The 26,042-nt window shown below is 38.4% G+C and overlaps 1 protein-coding gene across 7 annotated transcripts in view; it reads right to left on the bottom strand.

Annotated features, from left to right (window-relative positions):
- The window catches only part of LOC124556688 (centromere protein J), a 288,468-nt gene that overhangs the window by 135,288 nt on the left and 127,138 nt on the right, over positions 1–26,042 (bottom strand). For all 7 annotated transcript variants that reach the window (XM_047130658.1, XM_047130657.1, XM_047130659.1 and 4 more), the window contains 2 exons: positions 4,543–5,410; positions 4,132–4,430 (listed from right to left, as the gene is read on the bottom strand). In XM_047130658.1, the coding sequence (XP_046986614.1) occupies positions 4,132–4,430; positions 4,543–5,410 (1,167 nt within the window). The remainder of the gene's footprint in view (positions 1–4,131; positions 4,431–4,542; positions 5,411–26,042) is intronic.

Raw genomic sequence — 26,042 nt, 5'->3', positions numbered from 1 at the left:
CCAGCTTCATGAGCTGCCTTTCCAAATTTCCCACAGGTCACTTCATCCCTGCAACTCAGCATTGTGTGACCAAAATTGTGGACATTTGTAGCACCACATAGGGTTAGGTACATAAGGCCTAAGTTGGCCTCAGCAAATGAATGCTGAGCTCCTGAGGGCAGCAGAGACACAGGGAAAGGAGTATAAATAATGGAGCCCAGAGGCTCAAGTCAAGCAGTTGTGTCCAAGTTTTGAACCAGAGAGTATGACAACTGTTTAAGTTGCAGGCCAACCACAACAACCATCTGGTGATGGTGTTCGGCAACCAGTCAGCCCCGCTGAATCAACCACCAAGCTCCACTGTACAGGCGCATTGCATCCATGGTGGAGCGGGTCTGAAAGTTGGGTTTTGCATGGGGGCAACCCGCAGGGGGGGGGGGGGGGGGGGGGGAGGGGGGGGCAGCCTACACTCTTGCAGTCTTCGGGGTTAAGGCTGTCCTAAATCACTGACTGAGCTGTCCTGAGCAGGTGACTGGAGCCGCCGAAGCTCTGCTACCATGAGACAGCTGCTGGTTGTTTCCCTTCGGTGCTTTGCATGGTGACTACAAGTAGCACTTGAGGGAACAGCCAGTTGCACTCTGGAGGGCAGGCATGGGGTTCCCGGCTTGGCTGACAATTGCTGCTGGTCACACTGCTTGGCGAGGACAGGAGCTGTTAAGTTTTCAAGGCTGGGTGCCAGAGCGGCAGATTCCAGTGTCGTCACCTGACACACTCCACGCCGGCATTGACTGAATCAACTGAGGCACTGTGTATTCTTCGAAGTAAAGTCAATGCCAAACTTGCCCGTGTATCTCTGCACATCCCAGCACGATTCATCCCTCTCCCCCAAACCACTTGTCTCAGTCATCCTGGCGACCCTGCAGTTTGGTGTGTGTGTGTGTGTGTGTGTGTGTGTGTGTGTGTGGGGGGGGGGGGGGGGGGGGGGGGAATCTTATGATCTTACACTTCGCTTACACTTGTGAGTTTCCTACAGCTGTCGTTATCTGGACTAGATGGAGAGTCACCTAATCTAAAAAGCCGTAGTGATGACCCCACACAGAGTCAGCTACTTGGGTATCAGTCTCTGAACTGTAGTGCACACCTGACCCATAGTAGTAAGGAAAGCACACTGCCCGAAAAAGTAAGGATCGTTTTCATTTTGTAAAATGTAACTAAGTCATAAGTAATCTCAATAATAAATTTTCAGATACAGTGTATTGCAGGATGATGGTTTTCCATTCCCACTTGACTACAGAGGAACCATAGACATTATTGTGTGAAAACTGTCCTCTACCCCTTGATCTCAGTTGATCACAACGCGATAGAAATTGACATAGCAAATTTGTGCTATCATGTAACTTACCAGATATAGATCAATCATTGCAAAAAAAAGCTTTTTTGGTGTGACATGAATCAAAATAATGACACTATGTACTATACATGCAATAACAGAATGAATGAAGAAATAGGACTTTTTTTACCTGCCAACCTTGGTCTTTTTTCACCAACAGAAGATTCGAACAATGACGTAGAACACTGTCCAGTAATGGTTCTGCCTTTTTATAAGTAATCTATGAGGATTATTCCTCGGGAATTCCAAAAAAAAAACAGTGGCCATCACCTTACCAGCTGACACGTGCCTTCCTTGGCGTACTTTCACCAGGCTTTATCCATTGTTTTGACTGCCATTTTGCCTCTGGTGTGTAATGATGGACAATATTTCATCAACAGTCACACACTAGCACAAAAAATCTTGCCGATGGCAATTAAACATCACTGGACATTGTGTTGCAATGTTGTCCTGGATGCGCATTTAGTTGACTTAGCGATCGTGGCACCCACCTCCACCTCACACATAGCATTTTCACAGCCACTTCTTTGAGCAGGATATTATGCACTCGTTCAGTTGAGATGTCTACAGTCTCAGTAATCTCTTTAATTTCTATTCAGTGGTGTTGCATTACGGCATCATTGATTGTCAATGGTTTCCTTTGTGGTGACTTCAATTTGACGGCCAGAACACACTTCGTCTTCAGTGCTTGTCCAACCACATTGAAGAAATTCAAACAGAACTATAAAGAATTTACGTCAATGATTTTAAACATTCTAATGAGGTATTCCTTTACTTTGATTCTGAGTACCTAGGGATTTGCATATACTGTAACAGTTGTATCCAAAGGTAGTCTCACTGCTTCATTGTTACTAAAATGTGATGTAATCACACTTTTCAGAATACAATAAAGAGGTAGTTAGGGAAGGAAGTGATAGTCTCCTGAAATAAATTTGCCCAGATTATAAAGATAACAGTCTTTACTAGCAAGGCACACAGTCATAATTTCATTGGCAATGCAGAAATACAGTGGTTGGGTAAATACAGTTAAGTTCAATACCACACTGCATGAGCATATGAATTACATAGATCTTAAAAAGTATCTTGAGGGTAATGGTTATAATGTATAAAGGTTAACCATTAGCCTGAATATTGCCAAAATAATTGAACTTGGAATTGACTTTGGAACTCGAGACTGAAAAGTAATAATTGCAACTAACATACGGGGTTTCAGTTGCTGGTACAAAAAGGAACATGGACTTGTACTTTTCTTTACAAACTCAACTTGTTAATATATTGGGAATTTATACTTCCTCATGCAGCCATTAGGTCATTACAATGTGCAAAAGTTACGGGATACTAAAAAATTCACAAATGCTAAGCCAAGTGTCAGAAGCCCTTACACATCTTTATGTGGTTGCATCATGACTAAACAGTGGGAATTGCCATAATTCTGAATATTCTCACAGTCAAAGAATGCGTTCATTCACAGGAAAGTCATTGTCTGATTGACACATAAACATGTACATATACAAATCTAAATCATGCACCTAGGCAAAACCAGTTCATAACACTCAGAATATAGTCCAAACCCCAAGAGAAGTTATGAAAGTTCATCGCCAGGACTAAAGTTAAAATTTTAAAGGGTGATGGTTAATATGTTTTTACATTATGTAAGTAGATCATGGAGCTTTGATAACCTGTGTGATGTTCCTTAAATTTGTCAACATCAAATTTATAAACTGATGATTTGATATTCACTACTTTAGTGCCGTTGACCTTGTGAGGTCCCTTTAAGGCACTCCCTGCTTTATTCTGGAATGAAAGAAATGATAGTTAATGTGAAAGATTAATTAATTACATGCATTATTTTGTGAAATCATCAATACCCTTCCTAGCATCTCTCTCACTATGAAGTTCCAAATGCACCATGAGGATTCTAGAAAATTCAAGAAAGATGTAATTTTCTAGCACAGCAGATACTCAAATCCCTTTTGGCCACATGTGCTTGCTGTGACATGTGCCTGCCACTCCATAATGGCCTACCACCTTCTCTACATAATGTTCCATATATGTATGTATCACATGACTTTCTCTGCACTATGCAACTCTCTCACTGAAAATCGAGAAAGATATTGGCATACCAAGTTTCATGAGTGACCCACGTAACCTTATGGGAGGCATAATACTTCCTGCTTTAATATTAGGTGCAGCCTTTCTGAGAGTTTTAACATGAAACTAATTAATTAAATTTACTGGAACAATTTCTGGAGGGGAAAAAATTTATAAATACTAGTGGCACATGTAGTTGATACGCTATAAGTTACAAACATCACACAATATTTTTATTGAACATTTATGCAGAAAAAATTATTTTACCTTAGCTTCAGTCCCCCAGATGATTTTGCCATAGGACAGTACTGACATGTGTCAAAATATGCAAAGTGCTGAGTGCAATCCTGTCTGCAGGCCAACACAATTAGAGATTTCTGAGTGCAAATCAGGCAGAACTTAGCTTTTTGGATAACTTATTATGTGCTCATGCCACCTCAGTTTGATTGACTGATCTAAATGCCTAGCAACTTCACACATTGAGCCCCATCCAGCATATACCCATTGATTTCACTTACTGTATTAAAGACTGATAGACACAAACAAATTATTTGAACTTGTGTACGGTTTTTAACACCACAAATCAAATATATAATATCTCTCTCTCTCTCTCTCTCTCTCTCTCTCTCTCTCTCTCTCTCTCTCTCTCTCTTATAAATCAATTTACATACCTGTTTTAAGCCTTCCAGAACTTGCTTCTCTTTCATTAATTCACTCTCGTACTGCTCAAGACGACATTTTTCCTCTGCAATTTCTTCTCTTTCTATGTTTATTGCAGCTCTTTCTTTATCTATGAGGCTTTTCAGTGTTTCTTTTTCACTGAGCAGCTCCTGAATAATTATTTCATATTCTTTTCTGAGTGCACACAATTTAAGTTTTTCTTCATTATAAATACTTATTTCTGCATCAAGCTCAGTGAGCCTTTTGTGAAGGAGATCGCTCTTCAAGAGATTAAGATCTTCTGAATCACCTAAAATGTCAAATTTATGCAGTAGTTCTAATACTTTTGGTTTTAACTGCTGACAGCTTAACAAGACATAATAAATGTACCATGTGTAAAATAAGCTAATTTTCAAACCTACCTGGCTGATGTGTGTATCTATCACTGGTATGTTGATAGTCTTTCCCAAACTGCGCTGATGAAGGTGTACAATCAGGTAAAGGTGCCACTCGCTTGTTTGAACTAGCAACTGCTTCATAAGCCTCCTGTTTTACAGGACTATATTTGTTGCTTTCCCACTTGTCACTTTCAAAATTACTATGTGAGTTTTTCTGAGCACAAAACATAGTCTGCTCTCTCTCTGAATGTGTGAGTGGATCTTCTGCAATGCTTACACACATTGTTTCACTAAGGATACTACATTCTGTATCTGAGTTATAGTGTTTCCTTTCCTTGAAATCATCTATTAGGACTTTTCTAATCTGTTCTTGCAGATCTCTATGAAGGATATTTGATGTTAAAGAATTCTCTTCCCTAATAGATTCTTCATCAGTTTCAATCTCATTACAATCTTTTAACTCCACACATTTCTGGATGTGAGAAATTCTTTGAATGAAATTGGCAACCTCAGAACAACTATTCTGCTCAACTGTTTTATCATCTGCAATATCCTTATGGTCATCACTGAATTTGAACATATCTTCCTGAAGGAGAGTGATCTTTCTGGCAACATCACTTATTTGTTGTTTAGTGCAATGCAGTGGGTCCTGTAATTCAGGATATTGTTTAATAATACCTGTGTTCACTGCAGAAGATGTGTTTTGAACTGGATTCACTGGGATAAAATTTGCATGTGACTCCAGTTCCTCTGTACCATAACAATTCACATTGAAACTTGATTGAGTAGAAATCTGCAGAATACGGCCAACAAAGGAACAATTGGAAGAAAAGCTTGAGTTTGCTGCTTGCTGCTCTAACAGCTCAAATGTACGTAGTTCTTCAAATTCATCCTAGAAAGGAAGGAGACAGCAAATAGTGAGCACCAACTGTAAATAATTTCTTCATAAAAAGCATGTATACTATTTAATCAAAAAGGATCTTGGTTGCTAGACATATACTACAGGTAGAAGTTTTAAGGCATACATGATCATACATATTCATGAAAGTCCTATTTCTTGTTTCCAAGACAAAAGGGAAAAAAACTTTTTATTTGCTAATCAAATAACTGCTTAATATACAACTCTCAGAAGATGCGGAGGAGGAGGAGGAGGAGATGCTACATGGATAACATAGGGCGGGGGGTACAGACTGAGAATGACAGAAACCTGTGGCACAACAATGGAGTGCCACACATTATTCAACACTGCAACACACTTGTAGCTAACTGTGTATGGCATATCATTAAGTCCCAACTCAAGAATATAAGCTAGATAATACATACCTGGTACTACGGGTCATGCCAAAAATTGTTCAACATTCCTTAAGCCATAAGGAGTACATACTATCTACATCTACACCACTGCTCCGCAATCCAAAATTTAGTGCCTCGCAGACAATTCTTCAAACCACCTTCAGACTGCTTCTCTATCCAGAATGAGATTTTCACTCTGCAGCGGAGTGTGCACTGATATGAAATTTCCTGGCAGATTAAAACTGTGTGCCTGACCGAGACTCAAACTCGGGACCTTTGCCTTTCACGGGCAAGTGCTCTAACAACTGAGCTACCGAAGCACGACTAACGCCCGGTCCTCACAGCTTTATTTCTGCCATTATCTCATCTTCTACCTTCCAAACTTTACAGAATCTCTCCTACGAACCTTGCAGAACTAGCACTCCCGAAAGAAAGGAAACATCCCCCGGGCTGTGGCTAAGCCATGTCTCTGCAGTATCCTTTCTTTCAGGAGTGCTAGTTCTGCAAGGTTCGCAGGAGAGCTTCTGTAAAGTGTGGAAGGTAGGAGATGAGATACTGGCAGAAATAAAGCTGTGAGACTGGGCGTGAGTCGTGCTTCGGTAGCTCAGATGGTAGAGCACTTGCCCGCGAAAGGCAAAGGTCCCGAGTTTGAGTCTCGGTCAGGCACACAGTTATAATCTGCCAGGAAGTTTCATATCAGCACACACTCTGCTGCAGAGTGAAAATCTCATTTTGTAAACATCCCCCAGGCTGTGGCTAAGCCATGTCTCCGCAGTATCCTTTCTTTCAGGAGTGCTAGTTCTGCAAGGTTTGCAGGAGAGCTTCTGTAAAGTTTGGAAGGTAGGAGACGAGATACTGGCAGAAGTAAAGCTGTGAGACCGGGCGTGAGTCGTGCTTCGGTAGCTCAGATGGTAGAGCACTTGCCCGCGAAAGGCAAAGGTCCCGAGTTCGAGCCTCGGTCGGGCACACAGTTTTCATCTGCCAGGAAGTTGCTTCTCTATCGTTCCAGTTAACACTTAAATCTTTCCATATGAGCTCCGAATGATGATCATTTCTCTCTACGTCGGTTGGTAACAGCAAAATATTTTCACATTCAAAAGGAGAAAGTTGGTAAATGAAATTTATGAAAAGATCCTGTCACAATGAGAAATGCCTTTGTTTTAATGGCTGCCACCCCATCTCACTTCTCATATCCATGACAATTTCTCCTGTTTCATGGTAATACAAAACAAGCTGCCCTTCTTTGGACTTTTTTGATGTTCTCCATCAGTCCTATCTGGCAAGGTTCCCATGCTGTACAGCAGTTCTCCAGAATATGATGGGCAAGTGTAATGTAGGCAGTCTCTTCAGTACACCTGTTCAGCCTTCTGCTAATAAATAATAGTCTTCTGCCTATAAATCAGTCTTTGGTTTGCTTTACCCACAACATAGCCTACATGATCATTTCAACTTCAGTTGTTCATAAATTTAAGTCCTAGATTTTAGTTGAACTGACAGCCTTTAAATTTGTGTGATTTGCCATGTCACCAAAATTTAATGTATTTTCATACTCGTGTGGATAATCTCACTTTTCCTTATCCAGAAACAACTGACACTTTTCGCACCATACAAATATCTTATCTAAGTCATTTTGCAAATGGTTTTGATCTTCTGATGCCTTTACTAGATGGTAAATGACAGCATCACCTGCAAACAGTCTAAGAGGCCTGCTTATATGGCCTCTTAAATCATTTATACAGATTAGGAACAACAGAGGGCCTATAACACCCCCTTGGGGAACACTGGAGTTCACTTCTGTTTTACTCGATTTACTGTTGAAGTCCTGTGACCTTTCTGAAGGGAAATTATAAATTCAGTCACACAACTACTGAAGTGATATTCCATAGGCACGTGATTTGATTCGAAGTGTCTCACAAGGAATGGTGTCCAAAGATTTCTGGAAATCTAGAAACATGGGACGAATCTGAGATCCCTGTCGACAGCACTCATTACTTTGTGTGAATAATGAGCTAGTTGTGTCTAACAAGAACAATATTTTCTGAAATGCTGCCAACCGTGTCAACAGACCCTTACCTTTGAGGTAATTCATAATGTTCGAACACAGTATATATTCCGCAATCCTCCTGCAAATTGATGTCAGTGATATAAGTCTGTAATTCAGCAGATGACTCCTATTTTCTTTCTTGACTATTGGTGTGATCTGTGGAAATTTCCAGTCTTTGGGTACAGATCTTTCGCTGAGCGAACAGTAGTATATGACTGCTAAGTACTGAGGTATTGTGTCAATATACTCTAAAAGTAGGTTAAAACCTAACTGATATACAATCTGGACCAGAGGACTTGCCTTTATTAAGTGATTTAAGCTGCTTTGTTACACCAAGGGTATCTACTTCTAAGTTACTCATATTGGCAGCAGTTCTCGATTCGTATTATGTAATACTTACTTCACCTTCTTCAGTAAGGAATTTCGGAAAACAGTATTTAGTGACTCCCCTTCAGTGGCACTTTCATAGTTAATATTACCATTGGTATCCCGTGGTGGTGGTGGTGGTGGTGGTCTTCAGTCCATAGACTGGTTTGATGCAGCTCTCCATGCTACTCTACTGCGCAAGCCTCCTCATCTCCGAGTAACTACTGCAACCTATGTCCTTCTGAATCTGCTTACTGTATTCATCTCTCGGTCTCCCTCTATGATTTTTACCCTCCATGCTTCCCTTCAAAGCTAAACTGGTGATCCCTTTATGCTTCAGAATGTGTCCTATCAACCAATCCCTTCTTCTAGTCAAATTGTGCCACAAATTCCTCTTCTCCCAAATTCTATTCAGTACCTCCTCATTAGTTACATGATCTACCCATCTCATCTTCAGCATTATTCTGTAGTACCACATTTCAAAAGCTTCTATTCTCCTCTTGCCAGAGCTACTCATTGTTCGCATTTCACTTCCAAACACTGGTAAACTCCGGACAAATACGTTCACAGAAGACTTCTTAATATTTACATTTATATTCATTGTTAACACACATCTTTTGTTCAGCAATGGTTTTCTAACTATTGCCAGGCTGCATTTTGCATCCTATTTACTTCAGCCATCATCAGTTAACGTTCTGCCCCAATAGCGAAACTCATACTAGAGAGGGGCAAACTCCATCTTCGGGAACCAGTTCAATAGAGATCATTTCTCTTTGTCAACCATTCATTTTCACTCATTCACTGTTCCTGTTTTCTAATTCTACATGCTATATGGACTTCACACAGCTTGTTTGTACATGGAATGCAGCCCAACAAGCACTGTTTGGTGTGGGAGATGCAGTGGGGGGGGGGGGGGAGCAGGAGGGGGAGGGGGGAGGGTAGGACTTCTTAGAAAGCATCATAGTTGTTGCATGAAGTGAATGAGCCAGTGACTGCAAGCCAGACAAGAGAGGTAAGAGGGACAGGCCGAATGGAAGTGCAAATTACAGAACCTGTTCATAACCCAGCACCACCCCCAGTCATTATTCACTTTCATGTAAGATTACAGTCATAGCAAATACAATGCCTTTGTTTTCACTTCATTTACAGAAAATAATATACAATTGTGTCAGCATTATGAGCATGAAATAACTGGAAGTAAATTTTCATCTGTCAAGCCAACATTAACAGTTTCCTGTTAGAATGTGTGGGTGTGTGAACTGACTATGCATCACAGTGCAGTACTAGCAGTGTGAGAAATGGAGATTTGTTTGGTAACATCATGACTTCTGACACAGGAGCTGAAAACCTGCATATTGAAATTATATGTTTTACATCAGTAATGGTGGGAACTACACAAATACGCTGGAAAATTGTAGGAACTTCATGTGAGAAAAGGAAGAATATTTTTTTCTTTTCAAACCTTAACAACATATCACATCTCTTATTTACTTTTCAGACATAAGGTATACAAGAGGATTACAGTGATAGTTTTTTTTTAATTAACTGAGATCTCTTTTCTTGAAGAACTATCTCATGGAGTATCTTTCAGTGTTATCTATCATGCAAGGTGGATGGCAAAAGTCATTACAACAATACTGATAAAGTTTATGCTCCGTGATGAAGTTGAATTACGACCACAAGAACAGACTGCAATTTATTATCTTTTTGTTTTGCTTACCACCATATATGTCATAGTATGGTCCTGTGCCACTTCAAAAGCCAAACACCATATTTGAAACTCAGAATTCTTTCAAGTCAAGTCAGTGATAGTGATATTCCTAATGTGGCTGCAGAAAGACTGGAAAATCGTTTACGGCGCTTGTCCTGTGTCATTTTGCTTTAATCCTCTGAATAAAAAATGGAAACTGCACTGAACCGTGAAGCAATGGAGAACATAAGGATTCTAGTAGAGACTAGTCAAATCCCATTATTATGAATAATGGGATTATACAGTTAATTTCTAAAAAGTGAGTGTGTCTTGAAACAGATTTGATCCAAAAACTCCTCAAGACATGTTCTTTACATTGGAATAAAAAGGTAGGTGTCACCAACAAACTACACCTAATTAATAAACTAAAAGTAGTAAATTACCTAGCTTGATTTTCTCATCATATTTGCCCGACACCCTAAGTAAGTAGTCAGTTTACGGGTCATGTTATTAAAAGTACAACAATACAGTATTAATAATGAAACAAAGTAATAAAGTTTTCAGTTTACAAACTACTCCTGAACAATATTTTTTTCAAATGAAGGAGCACCTCTTCTTTTCATACTGGGGTAGCACAAAGAAAAATTCAAACTTGAAAAATAAGAGCCTCCCTGTGTGATACAGTTTATTTTGGGAAGAAATGTGAAATTACCAAGTTTTATGTAAAGTCCTTCCACAGCAATTTAAAAAAATGATTAGAAGTTATCTTAGAAACTAGTCATTGAATCAAGTAGATAACAACATGATGCCTTGTGATAGTTGAGTGTTGTACAGTTGTTCAAAACGGGTTGAAACAGAATGACAACAGGTGAGTGCAGTTAAAAAAGCAAGTAACTCAATACTGAATTAGGAGTGCCGGAACTGGAACGAGCGAGAAGAAGGCAGGAACAAGAAATGGAGGCACTAGAACAAGGAATGAAACTAGCTGCAGTTAATGGTTCCATTCTGGCAACAAGACTAGCAGTGACCGAAGTGAACGATCACTCTTAAGAAGTCGTTCCTTGGCCCTTCCATCAACTTTAGTGAACTGTTCCTTTAGACCTGTTCATTTGCAAATGCCCCACCTCTATCATATACTAGTCTTAGTGTCTCATTTCCTAATCTAATTTGATGAGCATCATCTGATTTAATTTGATCACACCCCATTACCCTCGTTACCTTTTGTTGATGTTGATCTTACAATCTCTTCTCAAGAGATTATCCATTCCACTCAATTGCTCTTCCAAGTTCTTTGCTATCTCTGACAGAATTCCAATGTCACCAACAAACCTAAAAGCTTTTGTGTCTTCCCTCTGAACTTTAATTCCTTTCCCAAATACATCATCGTCTTCCCGACTTGCTCCATGTCTACAACACTGAATAACATCCAGGACAGGCTATACACCTGTCTCACTTTTTACTCACCATTTGATATACAGAGAACAGAATGCTTACAAAATAAAGACACGTCAACTGTCTAAATTGTAGCAGTGAACTGTTGAACTTTTGTAACAAAGTTCCTGAATTTACTGCCCTCCAGTGAAGTTTTTGCACTCAAATTATTCTCAAAACCAAGAGCTGATTGAAATCTGAACAGGGAAGCTCCAAAATATTTAGCAAGGCTTGGAACGTATATAGAAAAAACAGATTAGACACCACAGGAGGAAGAGCATCAGCAAAAAAGGTTTGTCTATCAAGGTCAAAATTGGGTCTGACTGAAGTTGTCTGGATGCAAATAGCAGCCTCAGCTAAGCTCATGGCAATTATCTGCCACATTTTAAGGCCACATGATTAATCTGTGACAGTTCTAGAATCATCAAAGAAAGTCTATGCTCAGTAACATAGAAACACCCAGAACACATAATTTTAGTTGGAGGTGACTTTAACCTACAGTGTATAGACTGGGACATCTATGGATTCACTGCAGGTGATACGAAAAGCCAACCTTCTGAAGTATTTTTGAACTCCTTTCTAAAAACTGTCTTGAGCGACTAGTTTGAAAGTCCATGAGTAATTAAAATATTTTGGACCTTGTAGCTATGAACAGGTCTGACCTGATCATCATGGTGACTATTGTTACCAAAGATAATATATCTCACGGCAACTACAATTTTGAAAGTTAATAAATCAATCAAGAGGGCTGGGAGGGTATTTCTGCTAGAAATAGCAGATATGAAATTGTTAGCAGCCCACTTAGACAATAAATGGACATCGCTTAGTTCCAATATTAAGAATGCAGAGGAATTAGGGGCAACGTTTAAACAGATTGTTAATCACACTCTGGAGAAGTATGTGTTGAGTTGGTGGTTAAGGATGAAAAAGACCAGTGATGATTTAATAACAAAATTCAGAGGATTTTGAGGAAAGACGGACTGTTGCACTCTCAGTTCAAAAGAAGAATGCGCAAATGATTACAGGCAACAGTTTGTAAGAATTTGTGTGTGTGTGTAAAAACACCGATGCACAAAGCTTACGACAACTTCCACATCACAAAAGGAATGACGAAGTTTGAAATTCAATAAATCATTCCTGCAGAATGACCATACAAACATGCTGTCAGTTGACCATCTCACAGACTCCCAAATGGATGCCATACAAATAGGCATCCTTGATGTAGTGAAGCCAACTGGAAGAGCTGAAAACAAATAAGTCGCCAGGTCTGGATGGAATCCGAGTTTGATTTTACAGAGAGTACTCTATGGCATTGGCTCCTTACCTGGCTTGCATTTATCGTGAATCTCTCACCTAGCTCAAAGTACCATGCGGCTGGAAAAAACTGCATATGACTCCTGTACATAAGAAGGGCAAAGAAGAGACCTGCAAAATTGCAGACCAATATCCTGAACATTGGTTTGCTGCAGATTTATAAAACAAGTTCCAATTTTGAATATAATAAATTTCCTTGAAGTGAAAAAGCTATGGTCAACAAATCAGCAAAGATTTAGAAAGCATTACTCAAGTTAAATTCAGCTTGCCATTCTCTGACATGTTATCCTGCAAACCACGGATGAAGGACAACTGGCAATTTCATATTCCTAGAGTTCCAGAAAGCATTTGAAATGGTGCCTGTCAGCAGACTTAATGAAGGTCTGAGCATACAGATTAGATCCCTAAATTATGTGAGTGGCTCAAAGACTTGTATGTTGCCCTTGATGGCGAGTGTTCAGAGACAAGAGTGTTGTCAGGTGTACCCCAGGGAAGTGTGATAGGACTGCTCATATTCTCTGTATACATAAATGATCTGACAGACAGTGTAAGCAGCAATTTACAGCCGTTTCCCAATGACACTGGTGTTTATAGGAAGATGTCATCGTTTAGTGGCTGTAGGAGGATACAAGATGCCATCACAAAATCCAGTTGGTGTGATGAATGGCAGCTTGCTGTAGATGTATAATATTGTAATTTAATGCAGACGAGTCAGAAAAACAATCCTGTAGTATTCAAATACAGTAGTGGTAGTGTGCTGCTTGACACAGTTATGTCACTCAAATATCTGTGTGTAGCTGTGCCAAGTGATATAAAATGGAACGAGCACATAAGAACAGTAGTAGGGAAGGCGAATGGTTGACTTTGATTTATTTGGAGAATTTTAGGAAAGTGTAGCTCATCTATAAAGAAGACAGCATACAGAACACTACTGTTTGAATGTTTATGATCACCACCATGTCAGATTAAAGGAAGGCATCAAAAGCTATTCATATGTAACCTGGTAGATTTGTTACCACTAGATGTTCTGTCAACTTCTGAGTATTACAGAGATGGTTTATGAACACAAATGGAAAGCCCTGGAAGGAAGATGAAGCTCTTTCTGCAAAATACTATTCAGGAAATTTAGAGAACTGGTGTTTGAAGCTGGCTGCAGAACAATTCTACTGCTGCCAAGGAACAGGAAAGGAAATGACTAGCAGTGGTACAATGTACCCTCCTCCATGCATCTTATGATGGTTTGCAGAGTATGTATGTAGGTGGAGATTTACTGATTCCTTATCATGTCCTTTCATTCTTGTAACTGCAGTATGGTTTTGAAGCAAGCAAGCACTGTATTGTGTGTGAGATACAGAGGCAAGCGAATGAGCTGGGACTTACCCCAGTTCACTGCTAGTAGCGCCACAGCACCTTAACGCATCTGCGTGTAGCACACTAGTATTGCACCACAATTAAGTATAAAATTAAAAGCCAAAATTTACGTTTAAACCTTTGTTAAGATACAATTTAGTATAATAATGTTTCTAATATCAAGTCTTTATGTACCTAGACTTGATAGTTTCCACAAACATGCAGTTTTAAGAGAAAAATAAGAAGCACTAAATAACACAGCTAAAAAGCCACAATTTGGTCAGAAGGTGCCTACAGAGCTCATAAATAAGTGGTGCAAGTTTCAAAGCTAAAGAGCAATAAATACCACCAGAATCCACATTTTTAGGAAAAATGGAAGGCGCTAAATATTGGACTTAGAAAAGTAAAAATTTGTTTTATGCTTCAGTTCACCCTAAAAATAATAACTGAGAGATTATGTTAAGCTACCTCTTATAGTTTTTGAGTACAGTTTTTTAGCAAAAATATACCCATTTGTAGTAGATTAAGTACCTGTAATTTTAACACTAGAACTTTGGTTAAAGTAGATGATAAAACTTACTAAATAACAGAGCTAAACCAAATTTGAGAGTTGTAGTATTAATAACAGCCAATACAATTTTACTAAAAGTATGGTTCAGAGGTAACGATCTACCATTAGTTCCACTATAAAAATTCTAGAAGGCAAAGTTTTTATTCAAGTGAACTGAAACTTTTCCTGTGCTTACAAACAACTTACTTGAATACATGTAAAAATTAAGATTTTGAATTAATTCCTAACTATGTTATTAAAGATTATGTACCCAAGAAGGCAGTCGTTCTGAGGCTGCTGCAGTATGCAGAAGGCAGATAACAGATGTTCCCTTGGCAGTCTGCTGCAGCACCTATATAAATACAGCCCGCGAGGCAGTAGGAAGGTTCACTTCGCACTCAGCCACTGTAAGATCCACGTCTATTAAACGTCTGATCGTGCTCTACCCAGGATGACATCAGAGACGGACTGTTAGAAATCGTGTATTTGTGGTAAAAGCGGATAGTGAACTCGCGAGGACTGTACACCATCCTGGATAACTTAGAATTCGCCAAAGCAACTGTTAGAGTGCCATCCGTGAGAATTACAAATCCATGTGGTTGGTTGGTTAGTTCATTGGGGTTGAAGGGACCAAACAGCAAGGTCATCTCAGTCCCTTGTTTCGAAGGTGGTCCATTCGGACGGATTTCCATCCCAGAAGAGTCATAACGATAAAAGGGAAAAGGCTAAAAAATGTAAAAGTGCAATTGTGTTGCCAATGGTGAAAACAAAAGGAGAGAAGTCAGTAATTTGGCAACCCCAAGGCTATGCTAGAGGCAGGAAATATCCCACCTCTCATCATGCAGTACAGGCAAGACCACCTGCTATTCAAAAGCATTCAACCGCTAGAATGTGAAAGTGCGTATTGTAAAAGGAGACTAACCAAATGTAAAAAGCGATAAAAACAGAGTAAGAGGGAGAGAAAAAGAGGATCTTGGCCAGGGATGGGAGACAGGAATCTCCAAACACACCTTACAGTGGGAGACACCCCAACCCTCACCACACTGCCCCTACTTCAGAGGGAGATTAAAAATCTTAGAACTGAAAATAAAAACCACTTTCACGGAGGAAACTGAGAACCAGTTCAACCATCCAGGAATCGTCTGCCAATATTAAAGGTAAAGTGCGGGGAAGTCTGCACTTAGTACACAGAGCCAAAAGAAGGGGGCATTCCACCAAAACGTGGCTTACTGACTGGAAGGCTCCACAACCACAAAGTGGGGATGGCTCATTTCACAAAAGAAAACCATGGGTCAGCTTGGTGGAGACGACACAGGATGGTCAAATCCTTTCAGGAGAGGCGGAACGTGGTGACAGGTATCATCTTAATCACACAAAGTTTATTAGACAGAGAGGTAGCCTCCCAAGAGTTGGCCCATGATTGTGTGAAGTGGGATTTGATATGAAGCAGTAAATCCACCACTGGAGGGGTTACAGAGAAGGGAGAGGCAAGCAACTGCTCCCCCAGCCAAACGATCAGCAAGTTCATTACCTGGGATACCCACATGGCCAGTGACCCAAAGGACGTCAACGGAACAAGCAGCATGGTGAAGATCAGCGAGACGGTCATGAATGGCCGAAACCAAGGGCTGGCGGGAAAAACACCAATCAATAGCCTGAAGGCCACTCATTGAGTCCATACATAACAAAACGCGGTTCAGCTGGAACTGTTTAATAAAGGTAAGGGCCTGGGAAATTGCCATCAATTCTGCAGTAAACACCCCACATGCAGTAACAAATCCGTGTGGCAAGTGGTGAATATTATTTCCACTTTTGTGGCAAGCATTAATTTTGAACATTCAATTGAGTATTATTAATCAGGGTGAACGACAATCTGGTAGGAATGTGCCATACAGGTTGCCTCTGAACTGCTAGTTGTGCTATTTATGATAGAAAGATTTACTGTCAATTAAAAACAATGAATTTCAAAGTGTTGTATGTGAGAGACTTTACTCAATATATGTATTAACTAGAACTTTATACTTTCATTTAGAATCATAGTCCTAATCCCGCTAAGTAGAAGGAGAATAAAAACATTTCTTTCAGTGGGCTGGACCAGGATGTGGCCGTGAAGACTGGAAACTAAGGTTAGTATGTTTCCCTTTGCTTTCTGGCTGACCACAAAATTAGTTGCAAGGCTCGCATGAATAAGACGGCGAACTGTATTGTACATACAAAAATACCAACATCACGTCAAAACTTTTATTACACCCACCGCCCCACACTTTCTGCACCAGTTGTGAATAACCTTTTGCCCCCTGTATTTGATTCCTCCTACCTCCAGTATTTTGAAGACTGTATTCCAGTCAGTATTATCAAAACCTTATTTTAAACCAAATGACAAAAACAGGTTGAAGAAAGGGAAACAAATTTATACGTTAAGTCTTAAGGTCTGTATTGCCTTGCTTGTTCCGAAGTTTTGAAATGTAGGAAACTGAACTGTTACCAACTGCTATGATTCTAAACCTGTCATATAATTAATTTTTTTGTCTTTATATTTCAGCTCTGTCTAACTAAACATACTTTGTACACACTACATACACTCAAAACTGCTGAAATGCTGTACATACAATATTCTTCACTAATCTGTAATTCAATGAGTACTTTTCATTTCACTTATCACAATGAATTAATTAGTTTTCTGGACACTATGTTACTGAAGAATAACTGGTAACTGAAATCATTACTACAGTATGTAATGATAAAAACAGGACGAGCTAATCAATAGATTTGAAAATACTGACACCACTCATTAGAAAGCCAGCACTTCACTCTTTCCAGCAACCCAGTTCAGTTTTTTAAAAACTAATGAACTTGAAAGCTACTCATGATTAAAGTTCGCAAATGCCAAAAATTACTTTTGCCATTTGAGCCGGTAGGCCTATTAAACCCCAAATTTTGACTTCATAGTTTTGTTGCCCTAACTTTTCTGAACCAGATGCCACCATTCATTATTCAGTTAACCCCTTAATCAACAAATTGACTAAACTAACATAATTTGAAATGGGGCTACTTTACTCATAAATAGGTAATTCACTGTAGATGCATACAGTGTGCTAAGCAAAAGTAATGACAATTTTCATTAAACCAAATTATTTCTGGCACCAATAGATTACCTATATTATTAAATTTTCACCCTGCAATTTTAGTAACTATAATGTGATTCTCAAGGTCACAAAACATCATTATGCCCATTTACAAATAACCCTTCCAACCCAAAAATCTTCAGTCCACCCAAGGCAGCCAACTGGTAAACACCTTCCTGAATGTTTGCATGTTAAAAAAGTCTGCCAGTCTCATGAATAAGAATTATCCTTAATGTGTTTGCACCAGTCAAACACACAGTTAACATCTAGTAAAAGTTTTTGTACCATTATCAACAAAATAATGTTCCAATGAAAGTGCATCCACAGTTATGATCATGGTAGCAGTTTTATGGTATTCACATCAGTGAGAATCAGTGACTCACTGTGTACAGTAACTTTTATTTCAGACTACATATGGCTAGTGTCTTACTATCTTATACATGGATAACAACAGGAAATGTTTGTGCAGATGTTGTTAATGTATTGTATTATTTTGAGCAACTGTCAGTGTCACTAAATGCTGCACTTGTATTAATGGACTACTATAACTACTGTGTTGGTAATGAATTCAATGGACTGTAAGATAGTGATATGCAAAAATGAACCTTGTAATGACAATATGAACTAACTGTGTAGACTTGCTACTACCAAGTGGTGGTGGTGGTGGTGGTGGTGGTGGTGGTGGTGGTGTTTATTAAGTTGAAAAGTTGCTTTACTTGGTCGCATAATGACATTGTTTTTTGATGAAAATCAGTAGGACACAACTCGTGTGTTGTGTTTGTCACTGAACTGCATGACTACCAACTAAAATTATTTCAGTGGATGAGACTTCAATTCCTCGCATGCTACCGAGAAACTTCAACCTACACCCAAACTAGTAAACATTACAGTTCCTCCACAACTCAAGCTGGTCTTCCCTGAGGTTAGCCTCTATCAGTTTTTCTATTTGTTTGTAAATAATTTGTGCTACTATTTTCTGCCCATGACTTATTAAACTGATAGTTCAGTAATATTCACATCTATCAGCACCTGTGTTTTTTGGAATTTGAATTACTATGTTCTTCCTAGAGTCCAAGGGTATTTCACTTATACCACTGTTTGACAGCACCCCACGGTCAGTTGCTGTTTTGATTCAGATCACTGAAATATGCCCACATTTCTTTGTCTCCGACAATATTCTATACATCTCCATTTCACTTTTCATAAACTTTTGAAGCATATGAAAACATGAACTGATGAATTAGTGATATTAATAAGCACATATGGCATCCAATAACAGTATTGATTTATGAGGTGTAATGCTAATCAGGTATCATCTGCACTCTTACTGTTATATTTATTTCCTCTGATGAAAATAGTTCTGTTTTGCTAAGTTTCTCGCAACAGCAATATTCTTATCAGTTACTGCACAGTATGCTCAAAACAGAGCACACCCGTTAAGATTGGTGACAATTTAGAACACTATGAAACACTGTGAACACTGTGGAAACAACAAAATTTACCAAACATCCTAGGCATGGTACCTCATGTAAATAATGAGATTTACACAGCAACAGTACATACAAAGACTGACTGGTGAACTACAAATGAAGATTTGAGTTCAATATACAATAGCTAGCTGCAAAGTAATCTCGTTTAAGCTACAAATAAAATACTGGAGTAATTAATGAAAATATACTATAAAATGTTAAATTTGCATCTTTTTATTCCTTTTACACATAGTAATCATTTTATGTAAGCAATTATTGTATATGTTAAGTACTTGAAAAATTCTGTCTGCATAATATTCTGCCAACTGAGATCAGAGCCAGAATGTGGCAGCATCTTGACATTTTTTTAATGGAGTCTAAGTGTTTGGGGCCAAGCCTCTTCCTCAAGTTCATGAAGAGTTGGAAATATGCTTGAGCCAGGTCTCAACTATAGTGTGGAAGTTTAACAAACATCCAATTTGACAATCAAAATGCTACAATTTTTGTGTGTGGGTACTACCATGCAAAAGCTCAAAGTCAGTAGCAAAGAAACTGGCTCATTCCTTTTGCATCATCAGTCTTTGCATTCTTAATGTTTCAAAGTAGGCTTCAAAATAAATAGTAATGTTCTGTCAAAATTCTTTAGTGACCCAAAAAAACAATAGCTATAGCATTTCTGATTGACAGAGCTTAGCAGATCCATTTGGATTTGCTTGACAAGACAGTACGACCCACACCATTGACTGCTATGCAGAAAAAAAAATTATAAGAATTGCAACACCCATGTCACAATACAGAGAACAACAGATCACTCCTACTGGTGTGGCAGTGAACTTCAAATACGGGGATATATGTCATGAAAATCCTTATTCTTGCTTTTCATTTATACTTTATGGGTGGGTCTCAGACTAGTGGTAAAGTACACACCTGGAAACATTTTTATAAATCAAATACTAAGGTTAACTACTCGTTACTGGGATTTACAGTCTTAAAAAAATTTGTAAATGACACTGTGCTTGCTCTTCGACTCTAAAATTATTTATTTGTAGAACCTATACCTCAATGATGACAGGGCGGCAATTGTCAAGTGCAAATAATTGCGCTTTAGCACACGTCGCACCCTATACTGTGTGTTCCTGATTATGAATTCTCATGTATTGTACTCTTTGAGTTGCATTTTAAATGTGTTTCTCATATTCCACTTTAATTTCATTCGCATTTGTAATATTGGATGAAGTAAATGATTTCACATTTGTGTTTATTTCATATAAAACTTTAGCTATTTTAGTCACATGGTGCTGTGTGGACTTGTGTATATTTGTACTACTTATGACTACACGTGTCAACTGCTTGATTCAAATGCATTGTAAGCATATTGTTCATACTCTATTTTATTTTTGCTCACATCCATTTTTCTTCTTCTTTCTTGCATTTAACACAGAACTCAGAAATCGTCGTCGGAGTGGGAGGACAATTCCAGTGCATTCATTACTACTAAAATATAAGGTCTGTAGTACCTGATAATAATGCTTAGATGCATTTGCTTAAATAATGTTGCATCTTTAGAAAGGTTACTCAACCATCTCAGAAAAATTTGATATTTGCTGGGTGAATTTTCTAATATTTGATACGCCAAAAACTTTCTCAGAAAAGTTTTATTTTTATAATTTAGAAACAGTGACCATTTTTGTTTCAGGTTGAAAGCGGTTTTTTACATTTACAAGCATCTGCATTTTTGTTTTTTTAATTATTCAGTAATGCGTTTTCAAATAAGAAACATTTAGTTCAGCAAACACTGGACTATAAATTAAAACCATTTTCACCTAGCTTAATATATTTCTTAATATATTTTTAATCACTCAGTTATTTATCGCAAATTTACAAAAACTCTATTTCTGAACAGTATTTTTCCAGAGAAGGAGAAATTTCGCAGCCTTAATATTTTTTGTGTTATTACATTACACAGTATAGTTACTGTTTATATAGTCCCACAATGGTGAGAAGCTTACACTTAAATAATACACTATTTAAAAAAAACAGCAGACGTTTTGATGTTTTCATTCGTTGGCCTGCAATATCTTTGTTAGGGGACCAGATAAAAATGTAAGACTTACACACTTCATAGATCTTAAACTTCAGTATAAATATCAACTTTGAGATTCAATGGAAAGCTATGAAATAATTAAAAATATGAGTCAAAAATACTGTTTTTTAATATCAGCAATATCTGGACTAATGGAATAAAGTATATCAATTATATAATTTAAACACACACACACACACACACACACACACACACACACACACACACACACACACACAAAAAAAAAACCACCACCACATGAAATTAAAGTAACAAATGATTATTTGTTGAAACAATTCTCTGCAGAAAGTTACAGCACGGCAGTAGACAGAATCTGTAAGTCTGCACTGGCTCACTGAGAGGCCTGTACAAGTCTGCACACACACACACACACACACACACACACACACACACACACACACATATATATTTAACAATGAGCTCTTGGGGTTGGGTTGTTTTGGGGAAGGAGACCAGACAGCGAGGTCATCGGTATCATCGGATTAGGGAAGGATGGGGAAGGAAGTCGGCCGTGCCCTTTCAGAGGAACCATCCCGGCACTTGCCTGGAGTGATTTAGGGAAATCACGGAAAACCTAAATCAGGATGGCCGGACGCGAGATTGAATTGTCGTCCTCCCCAATACGAGTCCAGTGTCTAACCACTGCGCCACCTCGCTCAGTCAATGAGCTCTTGAAGTGCACAGTTTAACAATGGGATCTCGGTGTCTATTGGTGTTCTTACTAATAAAGCTTGCCACAAAAGTGTGTATGGAGTGTTCCCTAAGGGAATTACTTTAATTGAAGATTACAGCGAAGAAGCAAAAGTATTGTTTTACTTGCGAGTTGGCTCAGAGGTTAACTCAACTTGCAAGTACCATGAATTAAATACTTAAAAAATTCATCACATTTTTGGCCAGTCTTGCTTGGAACCTTTTAAGAAACATAAAAAGCTTATAACAAATGGTTTGGGAGAAACAACATTTGATCATTACTCTAAAAATAAAAGCCCTTTTATCAACAAAATACCAAGGAGGTCATTGGATCCAACATGTTATTCTACGATATATTTGTCATTAACAAAGAAAGGGATCATGATAGTTCAGATAAAAAAAATTATGACTCATCAGAAACAATAAAAAAATGGATTTAGCTTGTGAAATCCTATGTGTATCACCTTCTAGTAAAATTAGAAAGCTAAGTGTAGAAAAAAGACCTTTTGCATTGAATGCAGCAACTGATAAAGTGGGAACTTCTGTCAAAAAGAATTTGGAAGTTTCATATCAAAAGAGTAGTAGCATTAAACCAAATAGAAGTTCTAAAAATTCTCCGACTGAATATGATAATCTGATATAAAAGTTAAAAACTAAATGTCTTATTTGAAACAAAGAGGATAATGTAAAGATTATCAATTTACTGCCAAGTTCTTGGAAGCGAGCAAAGTTTAGTGATGAATTTAACGTGTCAGAATCTTTGGTTAACTTAACAGGGCAGTTAGTAAAAGAGAAGAAAATTTACATGCATGGCAAAAGAAAAATGCATCTAATTTCATAGATGAAAACACAATCAAAAATGTTATTAGGTTTTTTGAAGATAACAAGAACCGTTTGATGCCTGACAAGAAAGATTGTGTTTCTGTGAAAGAAAATGGTACTAATGTTCAAAGACAAAACAGGTTAAAATTGTGTGATTTAAATGAACTAGTAAACAGGTGAACAGGGATCAACAAGGAAAATCCTGACATTAAAATTTGAAGGTCGGAATTTTAAGAGTTGAAACCAAAATGACTTATTGTTGCAGGGACATCTCGCACCCGTAATTTTTTGTATCACCAGAATGTAAAGTTGATGATAGATGGTGCCAATCTTAGTGTTGCTTGTAGAGACCTTTTAGAAGTTCTCGTTAGCAATATTCACAGTTACAAGTGTATGATCATGGGAAAATGTCAAGACCGTCCAGCTAAACAAGCTTTACTTGACACGTTCGAAGAATCGGAAGAAGACAATTTGATGCCTGACAATATAGGATTAAACAAAAGATGACAAGACAGAATGGAAATGGTGACAATTACAAAACCATGGGAAGAGTTTTTTGAAGTGTTGGTAGCTAACCCTGAAAACCTGAAAATGCATAATTTTAATGCCAAAGCTCACAGTAAATTTCTGAAAGACAAAGAGCAAACATTGGCACCTGATAAATGCTTAGTTCTTGCTGAGTTTTCTGAAAACTATTCCTTTGTTGTTCAAGAAGTACCAGGCCACCACTAGATAAACAAGCAGGCCACAGCTCACCTATTTGTGTTCTATTATAAACATCAAGATAAACTGAAGAGTCACAGTTTTTGTGTAATAAGTGATTACCGTGAACACAACGCTACAGCAGTGCATGCTTTTCAGTTAACGAACTACATAAAAGTGCACCTCCCTTCCATAAACAAACTGATCTACTTCTCTGATGGTGCTGCAATAATAATAATAATAATAATAATAATGAAGCCTCTGACAAGCGCTGCCATGGTCGGGAATGACGCTTGAACCTTATGCCCGTCCACAATGGTAACGACACTGCTAGCCACACGGAAAATAATTTAAATCCAAATACAGGTGTTTTGCAGGATATGCTTGCTGCAACCACTCTAGAAGGAAAACAAAGACAGAGGATGAAATGGTCAGATGAAGTTAACCGACACCTCATGTTCTGTTATTACCAAGCAACAAACTTAGGAACCAACACAACTGGATACAGATCACAAGTATACACAACATTTATTATCAGATACCCAGAATTAAAATTTTTAACAGAACAATGACTAGCTGATCAGATCCGTGTAATAATAAAAAATAACAGGATACCCCAGTCAGAATTAGAAAACATCAAACAACAAGTACAACAAATACCGGAACAAAATAATGTGCAATCAGAAGAAGAAGAAAATACAGTAATGGACTCAAACATCCCGGAGCAAACAAACAAAGAACAACACGCATCAATTAAACAATCAGAGGAAAATGAAATCTTAAGACAGCCACCAGAACAAGCACAAATAGAACACGAAGTGACACACATGTTAGATATAGAAGAAAAATTTCAGCTGACATATATAGAATACAAAGACACAAATACAGACATTAGAACATTCTTGCATAGATCGCCAAATAACCCACAAGTCGAAACAACAATAAAAACAATCAACACAATCATACACAACAAAATAAATGAAAACACAACTATGGAAGAGTTACAACTATCGGTTTATATAGGAGCACTCACTACACTAAATATACACACTAGGCAGAGATCAGAACCAACCAACACAGAAGAAACCCACAAAACCAGCATGGCAACACAGGCTACAGATCAGAATAGAAAAACTGAGAAAAGACATCGGACAGCTAACACAATTTATAAGAAATGAAATATCAGACAAAAAACTAAAAATCTCACAACAAGAAGTGATAGAGCAATTAGATGAAAAGAAGCAGAAATTACAAGCATTGGCCAAACGACTTAGAAGATACAAAAAAAGTGAAAATAGAAGGAAACAGAACCAAACATTCAACACAAACCAAAAGAAATTTTACCAGACAATAGATAACACACACATTAAAATAGACAATCCACCAAACATAACAGACATGGAACACTTCTGGAGCAACATATGGTCAAACCCGGTACAACATAACAGACATGCATGGTGGATACAAGCAGAAACAGACGCATACAAGATGATACCACAAATGCCTGAAGTGATAATTTTGCAACATGAAGTCACCCGAGCAATTCTACTCACAACTGGAAAGCCCCTGGAAAAGATAAAATAGCAAATTTCTGGCTAAAGAAGTTCACCTCAACACATTCACATCTAACTAAATTATTTAACAGTTACACTGCAGACCCATACACAGTCCCTGATACACTTCCAGAAGGAATAACTTATCTGAAACCTAAAGATCAAACAGACACAACAAACCCAGCTAAATATCGCCCCATGACATGCCTACCAACAATATACAAAATATTAACTTCAGTCATTACACAGAAATTAATGACACATACAACACAGAACAAAGTTATAAATGAAGAACAAAATGGCTGCTGCAAAGGAGCAAGAGGATGTAAAGAGCAACAGATAATACACTACTGGCCATTAAAATTGCTACACGAAGAAGAAATGAAGATGATAAACGGGTATTCATTGGACAAATATATTATACTAGAACTGACATGTGATTACATTTTCATGCAATTTGGGTGCATAGATCCTGAGAAATCAGTACCCAGAACAACCACCTCTGGCTGTAATAATGGCCTTGATACGCCTGGCCATTGACTCAAACAGAGCTTGGATGGCTTGTGCAGGTATAGCTGCCCATGCAGCTACAACACGATACCACAGTTCATCAAGAGTAGTGACTGGCGTATTGTGACGAAACAGTTGCTCGGCCACCATTGACCAGACTTTTCCAATTGGTGAGAGATCTGGAGAATGTGCTGGCCAGGGCAGCAGTCCAACATTTTCTATATCCAGGAAGGCCCGTACAGGACCTGTAACATGCGGTCGTGCATTATCCTGCTGAAATGTAGGGTTTTGCAGGGATCGAATGAAGGGTAGAGCCACGGGTCGTAACACATCTGAAATGTAACGTCCACTGTTCAAAGTGCCGTCAACGCGAACAAGAGGTGACAGAGACGTGGAACCAATGGCACCCCATACCATCGTGCCGGGTGATACGCCAGTATGGCGATGACGAATACACGCTTCCAATGTGCGTTCATCGTGATGTCGCCAAACACAGATGCAACCAACATGA

The sequence above is a fragment of the Schistocerca americana genome, chromosome X (assembly GCF_021461395.2).
Source record: "Schistocerca americana isolate TAMUIC-IGC-003095 chromosome X, iqSchAmer2.1, whole genome shotgun sequence".
In the NCBI taxonomy this organism is placed as follows: Eukaryota; Metazoa; Arthropoda; class Insecta; order Orthoptera; family Acrididae; genus Schistocerca; species Schistocerca americana.
This window is presented reverse-complemented; position numbering and strand designations above follow the sequence as displayed.